Source organism: Pholcus phalangioides, unplaced genomic scaffold (genome assembly GCF_987345545.1).
Source record: "Pholcus phalangioides strain wild (caught in Gottingen) unplaced genomic scaffold, Ppha-v1.0 ptg000041l_1, whole genome shotgun sequence".
Lineage (NCBI taxonomy): Eukaryota > Metazoa > Arthropoda > Arachnida > Araneae > Pholcidae > Pholcus > Pholcus phalangioides.
The window spans coordinates 1,254,468-1,274,298 of record NW_028301627.1 but is presented as its reverse complement, the minus strand read 5'-3'; the positions used below and the strand labels follow the sequence as shown (position 1 = coordinate 1,274,298).

Here is a 19,831-nt window from a genome sequence, read left to right as displayed (position 1 = left end):
CTGAGCATATTTTTTTACATGAATTACATGAGTTTAATGGATATATATGTAGACTGCGAAGTGTTTTTGCACTCATGTATGCAAAATTGAAATAAGCATACTGAAAAATTACAGAATTGCAAGGTAAAACACGATGAAGCGTCACCACATTTCTTTAATCTCTGAAAATCCAGAAAAACATGAGAAGTATCTGTATTTTGTATTAGAATTGACAACAATTAAATTTGGAACTACAAGTACGTAGATGTTAAATTATTGTCATCATCATAGAATTTCTTGGCACACAAAATACATTTACTACAGTGAAGACTATTATTTTATACTAATTTACTTATTCATTCAGTAGTTATTTAAAACTGACATCAGTCTTCGGAATGCATTCTGTGATTGATATTGAATCTCGTTTTTCCCAGCATGCTAGGAATGGACCACACTCCATCATTAAAAAAGTTGGCATTCCCCTAAATTTTAAAGGATGCCGGCTAATGCAGAGAGATATGGCATTCTAAACTTTTTTACTCTATCATTGGACTTTATTTTTACATTTTTGCCAAGAGGTTTTCTGATTTTATTTTGTGACAAAAGGTAGCTGTGAGGAGTTTTTAGACATTTCTTGGCGTGTTAATGTAATTCTTTGCAAATATATTCTGACTCATTACAAGATCAGCACCATGGGCTTAATCGGGTTTAGATTTAAGAACGAGTCTCATTCAGCTCTGTCGTGAAAGTCTCAGAATCCAAAATGAAATTGAAAGGTAGAATATAAAAAAATTGAAAATTATATTAGTATATTGATTTGAGGGACTCGCATTATAAAAATTGGTAACCCTCTTGCTTACACGAATATTTTACTTATTTGACAGAAGCGTGGCCTATGGAATGTAGCAAATTTATTGATGTCGTCTGCAGGCTAAAACAGTTGAAACCTCCCCCCCCCCCACCTGAACGTCTAATTTAGACTAACATATTTGCTTTACAGTTTTAAGCATTAAAAATTTGAAATTTTCTTTTGAAACATTTTTCTTTCCTGTTAAAAAAAAAGAAAAATACTTGCCTGTTGTTACGGGAAGGTGAAAAGGACTTATTTGGTGCAGAACACGTAGAGCTAATAGAATTATGTGCTTTAATAGGGACAGGTTTACTTGGCTGAACACTCTGAAAGGAAAGTAAAATTGTAATAGAGGACACCATATAACATTATGTATTTTAAGTATTAACACATTTTTTACACATCACAGAATGCTGAAAAGGTAATATAGTAGATCCTCAACATACTCCAATTATGTCCCCAGTTATTTTATTGCAATTAGGATAATCCATTTCTTTTAATGTCCCCCTTATAATGTACGTAATGTAACTTAAAATATCAATAAGTCCTCCTTATAATGTCCCTCTTCATAAATGCTGCTGAGAGTTTACCCTCTCAGCAGCATTTACGAGATACCTCATCTAACTTGATGTTTGTATTTTAGCAATTACAAGAGATATCTTGCCTATTTTTCTCTATCTCGCCTATCCCTCTGACAGTGAGTCAGTGGTCCTCTTTGAGGTCCTGCTTGCGACACCGAAAAGAACTTACAAAGGAACCATAAAAATGGAAGACATTGATGTATTTGTATTCCGATCTGGAATGAAAGACCTCACATAGGAATTGAAAACTAAGGATACAAAAATTAGTAATATAGAATTAGTAATAAACGAGATACAAGAACAAGTCCATATGCTAGCAAAAATTGCCAGAAGGCGACTCAAGAAAAAAAAAGAGACATGCATTTTGGTGGAATCTGTACCTGAAGACAAAAAGAAAACTAGTCAGGGTAATTCGTAAAAGATTTCAGAAAGAAAGTAAATCAAGACCAAGATTGCGATTGAAAGTTTTATATTAAAAATAATAATAATAAACATAATAGGATGATCCTTGAGACAAAAAGGAATAAGCTCAAGGAATTCTTGGGTAAAATAATGGTTAAAGACGTATATGGAGTCCCATACAAAATTTTAACAGAAAAATTTACAAGATCTACAGTGGCAGTTGGCATTTTAAAGCAAGATGGATCACACATACAGATAGAAATGCCAGGTGAGAATATTCTCAGAGAACAAGAATATTCTGAGAAATATTCTCCTGGATGCAAAAAATGGAGAATAATCGAGAACATTTATTTTTCTTTTAAATAATTTACATTGTTTTACTAATTTTGTTCATATGCAATATAAATCAGTTTTCATTGCCTGAAACATTTCAAACAAAATAATTTTTGGCATAATCACCCCCCCCCCAATGACAACTTTTAGTTCGAGAATATTCTCCAGGTCATGATGAGAGGTTTTAAAAGCTTGGTTATAAGAGATTTTAGAAACCATTAAATTAAAACCTTAAAAAATTATTTTAAAATTAGATAAATTTTCAGAAATAAGTTCACAACAAAAGAAATGAAATCAAAGTTGATTGATAAAGGAAGCTATTCTTACACAATCACCTTCATTCTGAGATACAGAACTGTTTTCTTCAATGCACATACACTTAAATTCTGTATTACTCATATTTCTCTAAAAGTTAGCAATTAAGCCATGTTGGTTTTAATTTTGTTGCTTTTAGATTTTAATATTGTGGGCTGCAAACTTCAATATTTTGATCTTTTTGATGGGAATAGAGAATATATTAAGAATATTCTTAAGAATATTATCTCAAAGGACTACTATTATAAATTACTAGAGAATATTCTTATCGAAAATAATAAGAATTGTTCTCAAATTATTTATAGAGATTATATTTATTATAATAAATGTTATTATACAAATATTTTTTAGAATACTTTCTGGAAGTACTTCTATAGCCAAAGAATATTATCATAATTCTCATCAATCATCGATGAGAATATTCTCTGAAAGATTATTCTCGAGAATTTTACATCTCTAAACACAGACATACGAAGAGAACTAATGACTTCAAGTCAATTGCCTACAATTATGATGATATATTTTCATTTGAATTAACAAATGAAGATATGCCGACACCACTACCACTTAACCGAACAGTATATGTTTGGCCCTAACTTATGTTGTTAAGTTGTGCTTTTTTCGTGTTCATGCAGCCATCTGGCTTCCGTTTTCTAAAGTAAAGATGGAAACACTTGAATTTTCATGTTTTGTCAGTATCGTGTTGTAAGCCTGCCTGCTCTCTGCAGAGACTTTTTCTAATGGGAGACTGGCTCATATTCGTGCCTCAAAGCTGGAAAACCACACAAAACAAACTTCAACTGATCACCATTGTGCTGTCAACAGGGTTCAAACCTGGATCCTCAGGACGAGAGTCCAGCATGATGCCCACACAGCGGCATATACCAATAGATAAGACCAAATTAGCTAGTGTGTTGGATAGGATGAAAACTAAAAGAGCTCCAGGTGCTGATGGTTTGACAATGGAGATTCTCAGAGAGCTTTACACAGCGAATAAGGAACTGTTCTTAAAGCTATTAAATGATGTATGTTTTTGTGAAAATTATTTCCCAAAAGTTTGTAGGAAGGGAAAAATTATATATATATGCCGAAAGAAGGAAAAGACCCTAAAATACTCTCATCTTACAGACCTATCAGCCCCTTGCCAGTAAGGGGCAAAGTACTCAACAGGATTGTGATGCAGAAATTAATGCACTAGTTAGAGAAGGATGGTAAAATAAATAACAGACAGTATGGTTTTAGAAAAAGGTATGAGTACATCTGATGCTCTCACTGATATTATGACCATTATCTATAGCAATAATAAGGAAAGATACTATACATGTCTTGTGAGTCTAGACACAAAAAGCACCTTCAATTCCATAAGGCTCTCAGGAGCAAAATATCTTCCAGTAATATGTTAGCTTTTTGCAGGACAGGACTATAATAACTGGATATTCAGGTGAGCTGATGGATTATAACCTCTGTGCCACTTTGGGCTCATCATCAGGGTCAATTATTTGGCAAATGATCATTAATGATCTTCTAGAGAGTGATACAAATCAAAACAGAAAGACTCCATGTTTTTGCTGATACTCTGATGGGGATAAAATCAAAAAATTATAGTGCCCTACCAATATTTGACCACACCATTAGTAAATAGAATCCATCAGTGATGTGAGAAATATGGACTTGTATTGAGCTACCAAAATGAAATATCACTATGAAATATCTGGACCTAACACTGGCCTACAATAAGAATTTTACACTTCATTCAAGCCTTGTCCAGGACAAGATATTTAACTTCATACAAGAGCAACAAAGAATTGTTAAAGCAATGTGAGGACTCACACAGCAATTAGTGAGAAATATACTTGACCTGTGTTGAAAAGATATTGTATAGCTCTGGAGTGTGGTTTATAGATCCAGGGTACATACAAGATGAATTGGAGCAAATCCATAGAATTGCCCTTCTACTCATAACAAAGTGTTATGATAGTATGTCAAACCATGTACTACAGATATTATCTGGATGTGTCCATGAAGAAAGACTTGATTTCTTGAATATATTTACATTGCATGTGTCAGGGGGATATGATCGAAGTGTTTAAAAATTTTAATGGAATGAATAAGATGGACCAGTTATTAATACACCTTCAATCAACTGCTTCAACAAAAGAACACCAGTATCGTTTCGTACGGTTGTGGTGTCGCAGGGAGTTTTTCTCTCATAGGGTTGTCAATAAATGGAATAACTTACCTCTGGGGGGGGGGGGGATCTTGAATTCTACTACTATTGATACGTTTAAAAAGAAGTATAATAGACTAGTGGGATAAATCGAGAAACTAGCTATACATAGATGAGACAACCATAATCTATTTTTTATGGGCAGTGTATTATATATTTTAATTTATTTTTTTGGTAATATGTACTTTTAGCCACCTCATCGAGCATTTTGCCTGTTGTGGCCTTTTATTTGTATTATATTGGGTTGCTGTATTTTATCTATTTGACATCCCGATTTTTGATGGGAATAATTTATTCAGTGATCTCATTGGGCAATTTGCCTGTTGTGGTCTTTGTATTTGCATTTATTTGTATCTTAGCTAGTCTTTCTTAACAAAAATCTTCTGCACTTTGCTCCTTGCGGTCACACATCTCCAAAATTACAAGCAATTGTATGTTGATTATAAATTCAATACCAAAGGCACACCTTTTCACATTTCGTACATCAATGGGAACATGAAATGATGTACAAGAGTCACATTAACTAATGTTACCCTTCAGAAAACCCAAAAGCTAAAAATACTAAAAGGACTATAACACATTCATATGATGTTGCTATTCTTTATTTTTGGGTACCACTACATATGTAATCAGTATTCATCTGTCAAAATTAAAATATTAGTAACTAATATACACAGCAAAAATGTGTGAATGGGTTTTTTTTAAAATCACAAACGATGTCTAAATATCTTGAAAATAAAAAAAGATAACATAACCATCACCTCATACGTCTTGGAATGATTTGTCAATCCAGGGCTGTGAATTGGAGAGTTGGAGTTTGTCGAGGTCGGAGTATTTGACAAAGCTACAGAGCTCTCTTCATCTGCTGATGTATTTTTGCATTCGAATGGCTGGCCGGTAAGATCAGCATTCTGATGTGAATCAACTAAAACAGGGAAAAATAAAATTATAACTCCAGCAAAAGTTATAAAATACAGTGGTACCTCAGTCTGATTCATTAACTCTATCCTGTAAACCTGTAAACTACTTTCAAATCCGAAGTTGGTTTTTTGAGTTCAAAAAATTATTTAAAACTGTCAAAAACCAACGTATTCAAATAATTTTCTTGACATTATGGACATTTCACTCATTTGTACATTTAACTTTAAAAATTTGTGAAATTTAATTGTTAACTTTACCTTGTATAGTTTTATCATAATTGGCTGGAAATAAATAAATTATGTAATGTTTATGTTATGTTGTTCATGCTTAAAATATTTCTAAGAGTAGACTGTACAAATCCAAAGTCTCTGTCCAGTTGAAGCTGAGCTCCATGTGTGAGTGAAGTCATTTTGGCAATCATTCAATCAATTTTTTTTTGAAAGAGGGGGAGGGGGGGGGGGGGGTTGAAAAATTTTATTTAAAATATATTACATAATAATGTGAAAAAACAAATTAAGAGATCACATGGATCTGTACTGATGAATGCAAAATATTAATGAATGACTAATAAAATTTCAAGGGCAGCAAACAAAAAAATAAAAAAATTAGATAAAATTTCCATTCAATTTTATATTTTAGTAAGATTTTGGCATAAACATAAAACAGCATCAACTTGGAACTGATTCGCCATTGCAGCATCATCGTACATATTACGCCCAGCAATAGAATTGTTTTAAATGTTTGGAATTTTCAAAGTAATTCAATAATGGCTAGTGGATATTGGATACATAGCACAAAAAAAAAACTTTTTAAAAACACGTTCGTTAGAAAAAAAAGTACAGCAGATGTTCTATTTCTGTATCACCTAAAAACTAGTCTGTAAAAGTGGAAAATTATTTACTCGTATAGTAAATTATATACTAGTAACTAGCTATAATACCCGGCGAGGCCCAGATTTTTTCAATGACGCTTTTTGGATCACGTGATATCTCCCTCTTTCTTTGAGGAACATACAAACTGTGTCCAAGTTAACCAATATGGCGACTACCTGCGCGACTCATGAAAGAAACAAATCTAGATTTTGGAAAACGTAGAAATGAATATATTTTTTTCCTTTTTTAAGGGGCGCCAAATATTTCGATCCCCCCCCCCAAACTTCGAGTTATCTGTCTGCCTGTTTCAGCTTCAAAGCATGCTTAGTTAAAGCTGTGGAATTTTTTTTTATGTACTTTATGGGCCCATAATTAATTTTAAAACAACCTAAACTATATGAATTTATGCAGTTGAATATTATAAAACAATATGGAGAACTTAATTTTCATGCTTGAGAAGATACAAATAAAAAGCTGAAATCAATGTTATTGCATGAATATCCAACTCAGAAGTAGTTCCGGCTAGTTACTTCCTATTTAATTTTCTGGGATTCGTATCTCTAAGTGAACTCAATATTTAAAAAATTGAGAATTCAATACAATTTTTAAAATTATCGATGTAGCAGGAGACCCCCCCACTAAATTTCCGCATTTCTGCAGTAAAATCGGCAATTGTAATACTGATTTATATGGGGATCATCCTTTGCCTGAACCTCAAAGTGATGCTGATGATGATTCTGACGTCTATTGAAAAAGTGGCAAACCATTATAAAGGCATATACATATCTGAAATGCATTGCTAGGAAACCACGGTAACCAAAGTAAGTATTCCAAAAGTGATTGTTGAGGCCCAAAAAATATTGTTACCCGACAGTTTTTCTGCCCATTTCGGGTATTTGACCAGACCAGGTCTGACAAACTTTTGAAGTAGCCTATTGTTCAAGTCAGGTCCCATTCGGTATATATGCAAAATTTTGCGACAATCGATCCAAAATTGTAGATTTGTATAGAGAGCATACACACACACACACACACACACAGACAAATACAAAATATAAAATCAATTTTATATATATATAGATCATATTACAGTGAAGTCTGTTTAAGATGGAAACCGTCTTCAACAGAATCAAAATATAGTTCCATCAATGATTATTACTTCTTTGATGAACAACTTTTATAAAACAGAGACCTGTTCAAAAGGAATATTATTTCAGTCCCTTGTACAGGTTCCCTTGTAATTATATATATATTTTACTCACATAATATTGTCATTTTGAGCGCTACATGCAATCAAAATCATGTATGTATTTCTAAACAAATGCTATATCTGAGGTTTCTGACAGGAGGTTTTGATGTGGTGGTTGAAACTATCAAAAACATGCCAATCCTGATTGCATCGTAGGTTATGGTCAATTTGTAATAAATAAAATTCTTATAAATCATTGATTAATCAAATATGTGAGATGAATATTTAGTTATATGCATTATATAATACAATTTATGAATTATGCAAATTATATTAATCCCTGATTCTAAAAAATTATAAATTAATGTAAACTTTGCTGAAAAAAGTCAGAAAGGGCAAAATTACAGGAAAGTATGGAAATGTGCCACGTACAGGCAACGCTAATCAACAAGCCAGAGACATAATTGTTTTTTTAATTTTAGGTATCAGTAGATTAACACTAATATATTTCCTATGATGATAGACCAGAGTTAAGCTGGGTCTGAAAGAAAGTAAACGGATAAACATTGCCTCAATGTGACAAGCTCTAATTCTACGAACTCTTGAAAAAACGTCATGAAAACATAAGCAACAAAATACAAGTCGTTATATCCAAAGTTGCTGCATTTTTATTGGCACTATAAGCGATATTCATTCTTTCTCATGGGAATCAGTGTAGAAAGCCAATTATTGACATTATAGTTCAGGTGTTGTTACAACTGAGGTCATTATAACCGAGTTTGTTATTGATTTCATTATATACAAGGTGCATAACAAATAGAATGTATGACATTTTATTGGTGAACTATAGATCCTAGAGGCATACTTCCAATTAGAAAAAGTTTCCAAATAACATGAAGTACTCCAATACATCATTCATGTTGCAAGAGATTGTATAGTTAAAATATAAAAATAAACTTTTTATTCAGTTCCAGTGTGCCCTAAAACCCAAACAGAAAGTTGTTGCCGTCTCCTGATGTCAACTAAAATTTAAAAATTCCACGTATCTAAGTGCAATATTCACCGAGATATTCAAATTCCAAAAACTGAGGAGAGTTTGGAAAAAAACAGCATTAAATGCAGGTAAAACTTTTTCCGCAACTTTCCTCCATTTTTCAAATTTAAATATCTCTGTGAATATTGCACTTAGAAGCGTGGAATTTTTTTAGTTGACGTCAGAAGACAGGGCAACAACTTTCTATTTGGGTTTTGGGCCACACAGGGACTGAATAAAAAGTTAATTTTCATATTTTAACTATACAATCTCTTGCAACATGAATGACATATTGGAGTACTTCATTTTATTTGGAAACTTTTTCTAATTGGAAGTATGCCTCTGGGATCAATGTTTTGCCAGTAAAAATGTCATACACCCTATTTGTTATGCATCCTTTATAGGATACATAGCTAACACCTGATACCACAAGTTACTGGCAAGCCATTGATCCTAAAGACATACTTAATTAGAAAAGTATCCAAATAACATGTGACCTCAGTAATTCTTATTTGGAAGGGGTTGTTAGTCATTAAAATATAGAAAATTAGCTTTTTGTATGAACAACCTGTGCTCAAAAACTCAATTAGAAAGATGTTGCCCTGTCTCTTCCAATGCAAAAAAAATTCACATTTCTAAGTGCAATTAAAATATTCCTCCAAATATTTGAATTCAAAAAACCTGGGATAAGTTGGGAAAAAACAGAATAAATGAGGAGAAAAAAAGCTTTTTCCATTAGTTCTTGTTGTTTTTTCCCTTCAAACTTTTCTCCGATTTTTGAATTAAACTTATTAAGCACTTAGAAACATTGATTTTTTTTTTTTTGGCAAGAGACACGGCAAAAAGTTTTTGATTGGGTTTTTGAACACAGAGTGTCTTTGTAAACAGTTAATTTTTTTATTTCAATAATTATACAACCCCTTGCAATATGAATGATGCATATGAAAGACACAAATTATTTCAATATTTTTCTAATTGGAAATATGCCTCTAGGATCCGCAGTTTGCTAGCACTTTGTGGTGTGAGGCGTTAGCTATTCACCCTATTTCATCTTTCTACTAATAAAAACATGGTATTCGTAAATAACACTATTTCAACAAATCTAACCCTTCCCTTGAGTTGAATCAACAACTCAAAATTTTCCTCAGTAGAAACATATTTGGCTAATTAATATTTCACTGGATTACTTTTTATGCCAGTCTTAACTAAAAAATGACAGTAAATGTATTTACTTTGAGTTTGTAATTTTTAGACCTTGTCTAATAGAAAGAAATTAACTCATCAGATACAATCTCACATAAGTTAGAGGTTTGAAAAAAAATCAAAATTATTCATTTTCCATCAATATAGAAATTGTGAACAAAGGGAGAAAAAGCAGCGAAATCAAACTTAAAAGATAAGAAACTCACTCGCTGCTCTCTGCTTGGCAAGGTATTCGTCCATATCTTCTAGATTTAGATCATCATATATGAACTCATTCTCTTCAAAGTCAGGTTCCTGAGACGACTCAATGTAGTACTCAACATCATCTTTGATTTTCTTGATCTGCTCTACTTCAACCGTACTGTTGTCGAGCATCCTAAGCAATGCTTCTAACTGATTTATGTGATACCTATGTTTCCTAAGCCTGGCTTTCAACTCATCCAAACGATCTAATTTCTGCAAACCATACATGATTGAATCAATTATGTGCAACCACGGTACAAACTAGTACAATGTGTAAATATTTTGGTCATAAATAGATAAATAAATAAAAGTTGTAAGATTTTGGGAAGAAGCTTAACTCGGACCTGATAATTATTAACTGGGCTATCACTATTCATCCTTTCATACCTAAGTTTCAGTTAAAAAAATATAATTGCATACAAGTCCTCACTCAAAATAGTTTTAAAATACTGTATATACAGTCTGTCTCAAATTGTTTGCACAGAGAACGTCTCTGCAACCGCTGACTTTAGAAACATATTTACCATCACAAAAAGTTTTCAAATGACATGAAGTTACTCAAAATTTCCTAAATTTCCCAAGGGGCTGTATACATAAAAAAATAGAAAAATCAACTCTTTATGTAGACCCTATGTGCCAAAACTTCCAAATACAAATACAAATACAAATACAAATACAACGCCACAACAGGCAAAATGCCCAACGAGGTGGTTGATAAAAAGATGCCCATAAAAATATGGTTGTCATATGTTTCAAAAATACAGCAACCCAATTAAAAATGCAATTAACACAAATTACAAACAATATATACACATGATAAAATATTATACAATGCCCATAAAGAATACTTATGGTTGTCTTATTCTAAGAATGGATAGCTTCTCGATTTACCCCAACATGTTTATCGTATTTCTTTTTAAACGTGTCAATTGTGTTACAATTTACTACCTCCGGGGGTAAGCTATTCCATTTATTAACAACCCTATTGGAGAAAAATTCCCTGCGACACCATAACCTTGCATTGTCCCTCACCAATCGATACTGGTGTCCCCTTGTAAAAGCAGTCGATTGGCGGTGTACTAAAAGTTCATGGTCCATCCTATCCATCCCATTGAAAATTTTGAACACTTCGATCATATCTCCTCGACACCTGCGTTCATCCAATGTAAACATATTCAAAAAATGAAGTCTTTCTTCATAACTCAAGCCCCGTGTGCCAATAAGGACACGCGTAGCTCTTCTCTGCACCCCTTCAACCAAGTCTATGTCCCTCTGTAGGTATGGTCTCCAAAACCTTACAGCATACTCCAGTCCAGGACGAACTAAGCCTCGAAAAAGCGGAAGAATGACTTTAGGAGAACGCGAAGAGACCTTTTTGAAAATGAGACCAAGCATTCTATTCGATTTTTTGACAACCGCTGAACAATGTTCAGAAAACTTAAGTCGCTCGTCAATGAGAATTCCCAAATCGGTGACTCTAGTTGCATCCGGGATAGTGACACCATTCAACTCGTAAGAGAACCGTGGGTTGTTCGAACCAAAATGAGCGACCATGCACTTATCTACGCTAAACGTCATGCTCCATTCATTTGCCCATGTAAAACGAGCCCAACGAGAGAAATGCTAATGTGGCTCAGAGAAGTCATTCGCAAAAAATTTCGCATTTTTAAATGCAACCTTTTGAAGTTTTCAGCATTTGTAGTCAATGATTAATGGCGTGGTTCAAAAATTACAAAATATAAATTAAATTCAAAGTTGTAAAAATTCTGTAATTGTCAAAATATTTTTCATTTATTGTTAATGTAACTGTCATGTATTGTGAATAGTAAATCACAATGGTGGAGTTCATTCTATTAGAGCACATTCCCCTAAAAATGACAACTGATACAATGAAAACTTGTCAATACAGGGATAAATTTCCAAAACATAGTGATTTTAAACGATTGACATTGTAATAGTAAATATTGCATTTAAAAATGTTCTGTGAATAAAATGTGAATTTCTTTTTTTTTTTATAAGGATGTAAACAATCCCACAAATGAATTTTGAGATTTTAAGTAACTGCATGTCATTTGAAAACTTTCTGCCACTGAAAATAAGTTTAGAAAATCAACAGTCGCAGAGATATCTGCTGTGCAAACAATATGGGACAGCCAGAACAGTCATGTATAAGCCAAGTAATTTCGATTTTTACTTTAAAAAAATCTGTTCCTATCTATGTGGTGTCCTCTTATATGAAAACAAAACTTTGAAGACAAAAATTTGACCGAAGTTTTACCAACACAACCAATAATAGCAGAGGTGCACAACCTCCAGCATGTAATCCAAATGCAGCATCTTTAGTGGTTTCCCATCTAGACCACGAAAGCAGGGTTATCGTAGGGACACCTATAAGTTGGACACAATTGATGGTAATTTCCATGACCACAAGTCATCTTAGGGATCCTTGTGCACAAAGAGGACTCATGTTTACAAGTTAGGACAGCCCTGCATGGAACGTGTTCCTAAAAAAAGTATAGATCCTCACAAAATGATAAATTCACCAGTTTGTAGCAAACAGATGGCAGCCATCTGGTCGGCAGACTGAAAAGGTTCTGTACCACACTCTCTTCTTGGTTCTAATGGTTATCCACCAGAAAAATATGATTGTAGTGCCTTATAGAATTGTCAGCCAAAAAAATGGGAAAAGAGAAAAGATTCTGAAGGAATTGCCTATTTTTTATTACAATTTTTATGTTTTTGAAATATGCATTTTTCTCTAAAATGTGTTTATTTTGGGGGGTTCACTTATACACATGTTTTAAATTTATTGTCATTTTGGTGGTCCTTGAATGGGGTGGGGCATCAGCTTTTGCACAAACACGAATACAGTGGTTCGCAGCCCTGTTTTTAGAATCAAATCCTATATTAGAGTTCATTAAGCATATCCTACGTCTTACAAGAGCAAATTTTATGCAGAATCTACTACAGCACTTGTACAGTCTAAAATCACAAATAGTATCTGTACAGTCTTAAACAGCCGCCCAGCTACACCAAGATGCAATCATTTCAATTTTAGAAAGTGAATACAGGCAATGCTTATTGTGTGTTCAGAAGGCCATTTCTTCAGAAATGTCATGAAGAGAAAATCGATAGCATGAAATAGAAACCCTCAACATTAATTTGTGTTTCTTTTGTATGTATATTTGAAAAGTAAATAAACTTGAATTAAAAAAAAATTATGCATACTATTTGGTTATTACACGTACTAGTGCTTGGATTTTTGGCAAGTAATAATTTTCTATTTACAAGTCATATTTTCACATTTTTGAGCTATTGATCATATTTTAAGCATTTTCAAGCTGCTGGTCATGTTTAAAGAATTTTCAAGCAATAGATAATTTTTTTGGTCATTTGATCACGAAAATTTTTAATCTGTTCACATTTTTTTCAGAGATATTGTGTTAGAGCGTACGTGAGAAGTTATCAGAGAGAAAAGAAGTTCTAACAGAGAAAATAAACTATCTCGTCTGTTGAGAGTGTGTGTAGTTGTGTGTGTCTGTTGAGAGTATTGCAGACAATACTGTTGTGATGCTGTTGTCTGCTTTTTGTTATGTACATGATTGTCACCTGTTTTTTTTCTCAGTAGGAGTGTGAGAGCACGACAAGATAGACGTGTCTCAAAGAGCGCAAGTCAGTTGGTTTTTTTTTAATGGTTTGTTTATTAAAGTTTTTTATTATTATTTTAATTGAGTTCAACTCGCTGTGCTTTATATCATACATATAGCATGCACTCATAATGAATACTCATCTTTTCTTGTTTTTGGAAAAAGATTTTCATTTCTAGTAGCAGTAGCTACTTCTTTGTTCTCTTGCTATGTTTCTGACAAGAAACTCTGATAGCATTGCGAGGGATTTGCATTACAAGCATCTGGAACCAAAAATCACACGAGTGATGCAATGGTAGTTGTATGAGGTTTGTTTTCTATCGTTATCCAGCTTAAAATTGACACTGTCACCAGAAGCAAATACCCATTTTACCCCCCCCCCCTCTCCATAATTTTAAAAGAACAAACAACAAACTTGTTGTCCTTCCTCTTTCAGCACCCATCAAACAACCTCAACGCCCCAAAATGAGTAACTATGCACTTGTCAACCATGTACTAGTTGCAGCCTTGCATGCAACTTTACAAACATTCAAGCAATACGCTTCATTCACAATTCAAAATGCAGATGACAGTACCAACTTAGATTGATGCACAACACTAGATATGCATACAAACGGTTAGATATATTAGGTACATAACTCAGGTATGTTATACACACACTTATTTATGGCACAACTCACTCACTTCTAAAAGGGGGTAAAAAGGTAGTAAATTGCCCAAATGATGTTAGACCGAAGTTGTATTTGGTTTAAAAGAAGGATTGGTGGTACCACTTGCAGGGCCGTAACTTGCACAGGGACCACTGGGGGGGGGGGGGGTCCTAAATGGCCCAAAAACAGGCCAGAAGGGACCTAAATGCAAATTCTTGCCCAGGGCACAGGAAGGGCTAGCTACGGCCAACCCCTTGAATCGTATTTTTTTAAACATGTAAAATTTCCAGCACTAAACCCATTTAACATGCAGCAACATTGCAATTCAACTTCAGAAACACTCAATGAGGTTGTGCAGAAACTAGACATTTTCTTTGACTAGCTTTCTTAAAATATTGCTCCATCGATTAAATTTTCCCAGTTTTTTTTTTTTGGAAAAAAAAAAACCTTTACAAACTAGTTTACTCAAATATTTCTTAGAAGGAACTTAACAATAGCAGTTTTTTTTAAACATTTGAAACTGCATGCCATAAAATTCAGTACAATTCTAGAACTTACTAAGGAGCAGTTAATGTGCATGAGGTGGGAGTGGTTTTTCATTTGAATTTGGTAAGAAAATGTTAATTTAAAAGGTGAATTGATGAATTTTTTGTTAATTTTTTAACTTGATCAGATAAGAAGCAATAACTGTAAAAGAAGAGATGAAATAAAGGAAGAAAATTATAATTTTCATCATATTTTCATGTTTTTAGGTCATAAATGCTTGAATATTTCCAAGAATTTTATAATAAAAATCTGAACCATGGTTATTACAATAGTTCTTTGGGAGAACAAAACAAAACTATATTGATCAATTAAAAAAAAACTGAGAAATTCGATATGGTTTTTTTTATACATTTTAAAGAAAATTCACCTCTTTATCATTCTTTTTCTTCTTGAGGCCAAAATTTAATGTCTCCGTTTCAGACTCGAACTGATCAACTTGGATTGAGAGGGCATTGATGGAAGACTACAATTAACAAAAAAAAAAACAAGGATTATACAGTGATGATCCAGCAAGAAAAAAAAATGCTTGTTCAAGAAATATCATTAAATGAGAAGGGGGGGGGGGGGAATGATTTTCTTGCACTGATAATCACTCCCCCCCTACAAAACAGAACAAAACTCCACTTATTAAGCTTTAATGTGCTGGATTATACTTTGCTATAAACTTAAATGTTTTTTCTTCAAGGTAGCGAAATTGTAACCAGCATATTTTATGTTACCACAGATTATATGCAGGAAATAAAAAAATTAACTTGTTGCTGGACATTACAGCAACCTATGTATATAATGAAACTTTGATATAACGATACTCTGCAATATTGTAGATGGATTGTCATTATTTTCCTCAGGAAACGAGACCAAATTTAAACTTTTGTTGATATGTTTTCTAAATTGGTATTGTTATTAGTATTACCAGAAAATGTGCTTTAAGTATTTGTCTGCCTCAAAAAATTGTAATTGATAATACAGATTAATAAAATTCAGTTAGATGTGTCATGCTGGAAGGATTTACTGCATTACACTTATGCGTACAATATAGAAATTAGCAATAGAAATAACATTATGATCACTTGGTGATCAGGTGATTTAAAATACAGATGTTATTAGATGAATTCAGAAGAATGAAAACAAGAGACAGTGTCAAAATTCAAGACGATTTTGAGGGAAATATAAAAAAATATTGTTGTAACAGTTAGAAAATCTCGTTAAAAAATATTGTTAAAGAGAAATATCATAGTAAAGGATATCATTGTAGCAAGAGGAATTTAACATTAGACTATGGGTGACTCCAAACAAGATTTGAAAAATATTTTCGTAGAAAGATTATTCATTATATTGAGTATCATTGTGCAGAAAGTTTTCACTGTATGTACGAAGCATATAATTAAATCATAAAGAGAACTTACAGTGAGCCAGCAGGTGATATCCTCTTTCTCCTTCTGAGCAGGATCTAGTTTTTGTGCAGCGCCTAAACCTTCTTTAGAGTAAGCTTTAGTCTTTGTTTCCCTCTCAACCACTTTGAACCTTTCCATTTGCTAAAAAAAGAAAAATTCACAGATGCCATTTAAAAACAATATAACATAAAACAGCCATACTATATCATAATTTATAAAAATATATATATATTTCATACTTCAAAAATGTATACATAAACCTAAGAATGAAATCAGTTTTGATGAAAAAAAAATTTGCTCGATAAAGGTTTGTTTGGTACGTCCAACATTTTGAGTAAATTTTGCCAAAATTGCCATTTTTTTCACTATATAAAAAATGCTTTCTCTTCAGATGATCCACCGTTCTTTGCTTGTCAGGACAGAGCAGAAACTAGAAGTAACTTTAATTTCTTTACTGAAATTGAAAAAGCAGACAGCACGTTTCTCTCTCTCATGGTATTGGTGTACACCCATTAGCCACTGAAACCTTCTTAGCCACATTCCAAATGACTTCATTCACTGTCTTCTATACTAAAAAACCAGATTCCTGCTTTCCCATTCCCCCTCTTATTTTTTCTGTTTACAGAAGAGCGGAAAGTCAAATCTTCGGATTGTGGTTTTTGGTGATGAGAAATAAGAAAAAGAAATTCAGGACAGTTCAAAAAAGTTACATGGAGGGATTTTATCCATTAAATAGGGAAGTATGACCCCTATTTTTGTCAAAATTTCAGAAGAAAAAAAAGTGTTAAATCAAGGAATTTCTTGAATCAGAGCTTGTTATATTAGGATTTGGCTGAACAACACAAGGTAGACAATTTTTTTCTGTATTGGAAAAAGTGCAGTAAAGACCCCAAAAAAAAACTTCCTGTGAAAATTGAAAGAAATTTTAACATTCACGAAACCAATTTGGAAAATCTTAACTTGCTTTACAAAGGTGAAATATTTAAAACTAGATTTTTTTACCACTGGAATCAACACTGTTTACCTTTCAATTAGACGAAAGGGGGGGGGGGGGAATAAATAGGAATGAAAAACATTTCTGCTTAGCAGGTTGTTTGTAAACAATTTCTTAATAACAAATCTTTTCATTATGAAAGCCATCAACATGAATCAGAACAACAATGCAGGAATGCAAAGAATATAGAGCAGTGCTTTCTGTCTAAGCATATACCCAAGTATAGGCTACATATTTCGAGAGGCAGAATTCGGTATCCAAAAGGTATACATAATTACAGAATTTACAGAAATGCTAAAAACACCTTACTGAAATAAATAATTTCTGAGAATTATTGGAAAAATAATTTTATAATTGATAAAAATTTACAATTAATAAAAAACTAATTACTGAAAGAAATAACTGCAGAATTTTGAAGAGTAGAAATTCATGAAAAAATTAATTTTTAGAAAAAGAAGAAAGTTTTATAATTAATTAAAATTTATAATTAACTTTAAAAAATTTGAGAATTATCGGAAAAAATTCCAAATTTAATATAAAAAATAACTGATTAAAAGAATTAATGAAAGTGAAGTATTTGAAAATAAATAAAAATTCAAATTTAATGAAAGAAATGAATTAAGAGTGAATAAAAGCGTAAATAACATTTGGAGAACCCTGTTTAACAACCAAGAATACCATGGTATGACAGTGGCCCGCAGACTTCATGGAAAGTTTAATTTGGCCCGCAATGCCTCAAAGGTCGAAGATCCCTGACTTACACATAAAAAGCTGCTACAAGTGAGATATCTCTTCAATAATATCAATAGAAACATGAAAACAAAAATAATGGAAAAAAAAACCAAAAAATATGTTTCAACAGTAACCCCTGAGTTAGTATCTTAAAATTTGTCGTTTTGAGTTTGTTTATGCTCTTGATCAATTTGACCACGATTTAAAGATTTCCTCGATTAATGAATAAATTTGCAGATTTCTTCCTATTTATTAAATAAGGGTTTAACTGATTCTTCAATTTTTGCCATTTTTACCACTTTTCGCAACGGCAAAAATCCCAACTTTGATACAATGTCCAAACACAGCCCCGTCCTGCATTTTTTTGCAAAGAAATGGAAAAATTCAGTCAAATTGTTGACTAGGACCCTTTTATATTAGAGAATTTTTTTACGTAAGTATGTGCATTCAATTGATAATACAAATTTTATCATCATTTTCTAACCTGATGCATTTTTTTATTGCAACTGCTTACATTATAAGAAAATGGATATAACTTTTTATTAATTATGGAATTGATTCTCTTAAGATTATTTTTTTTCTGAACTTTCAATTTAACAAATTTTCAATATATCGTCCATTTTTCATGGAATGATGAGGGGTCATCATAACGAGCAACACCTTTGGTAAGTATTATAATGAATAGAATGAACCAAATGCAGTTACACTCACAGTTTCGATGAGCTTCCTATTTTCTTGTAATGTTCGCTTGTCTTTGATGTCAGTAGACGCTTGCCATGTCTTGATTTGGTCTCGTAACCTCTGCAGAAATATAAAAAATGCTTTACAAAAACTGAACAATAAAAAAACTTTTAATATCAACATGGAGAAATTCATTTTAATAGGATTTTAAGGCATTAAAATTTTCTATTGTATGCAAGTAATTTATCTAAAAATTTGATTCCTAAACAATAAATGATACCAATGCCCATCATTCTCGTCTTTGCCGCAGTAAGGATCGGAAGCGCTTTTATCACGCTCAGCTCGCCGACCATTGTTGCCGAGGGATTACCGAAGGATTATCTGTCCTGTCAGTGAGCCATTTTGTTTTTCTTCATTCTTGTGAGTTTCATCTAGCATGTTTTTTTATCTTTAGGTCATACTCTGCAGTGTTTCTTTATTTTTCTAGATTGTGTGTTTAATTTACTCTTTAGTTTGATTTTGTCACTGGATTTTTAGGACTGCACATTGTTGGATTTGCAAGATAAATGTTTTTTTTTTATTGCTCTCAACTTTTTAAAATTTTAGTTGTGTATTTTCGATTGACTTACATTTTTTTTTCTCACTCTCATTTCATTTTAATTGTACTTTTGCCAGGTTTGTGACCGTTGTTTCTTTGTCGATAATTAATTGCTTTGCCCATGTGCTTGTATAGGAGGGAATACCTGTACCTTTGTTTTCCGATATTTTATTGTTTCCCTGCCTCTCTGATATCTGCCATAAAGCTAGGCTGGAAGAGATCTCGGCAACGGGATAAGTCTGGTGGCAGAGACCCTGGCGTTCACTGCCTCTCTGATATAATTCTATGGTTTTTTTTTTGGGGGCGTCAGTGTATACCTTTTCCCCTGGTATTCTCAGTAATTTTTTTTTTTTTTCATTTGTTTTAGTCTTAGTGAATATAGTTGGTTAATACTAGAAAGTTTAAATTGTATTTGGTATCTTAATACTTTTCAGGGGTGTA

General features: G+C 32.7%; 1 protein-coding gene across 7 annotated transcripts in view; it reads right to left on the bottom strand.

Annotated features, from left to right (window-relative positions):
* The window catches only part of LOC149065030 (CCR4-NOT transcription complex subunit 3-like), a 75,029-nt gene that overhangs the window by 34,537 nt on the left and 20,661 nt on the right, over positions 1 to 19,831 (bottom strand). For all 7 annotated transcript variants that reach the window (XM_089254551.1, XM_089254549.1, XM_089254550.1 and 4 more), the window contains 6 exons: positions 18,823 to 18,912; positions 16,398 to 16,526; positions 15,359 to 15,454; positions 10,112 to 10,361; positions 5,449 to 5,612; positions 1,055 to 1,155 (listed from right to left, as the gene is read on the bottom strand). In XM_089254551.1, the coding sequence (XP_089110677.1) occupies positions 1,055 to 1,155; positions 5,449 to 5,612; positions 10,112 to 10,361; positions 15,359 to 15,454; positions 16,398 to 16,526; positions 18,823 to 18,912 (830 nt within the window). The remainder of the gene's footprint in view (positions 1 to 1,054; positions 1,156 to 5,448; positions 5,613 to 10,111; positions 10,362 to 15,358; positions 15,455 to 16,397; positions 16,527 to 18,822; positions 18,913 to 19,831) is intronic.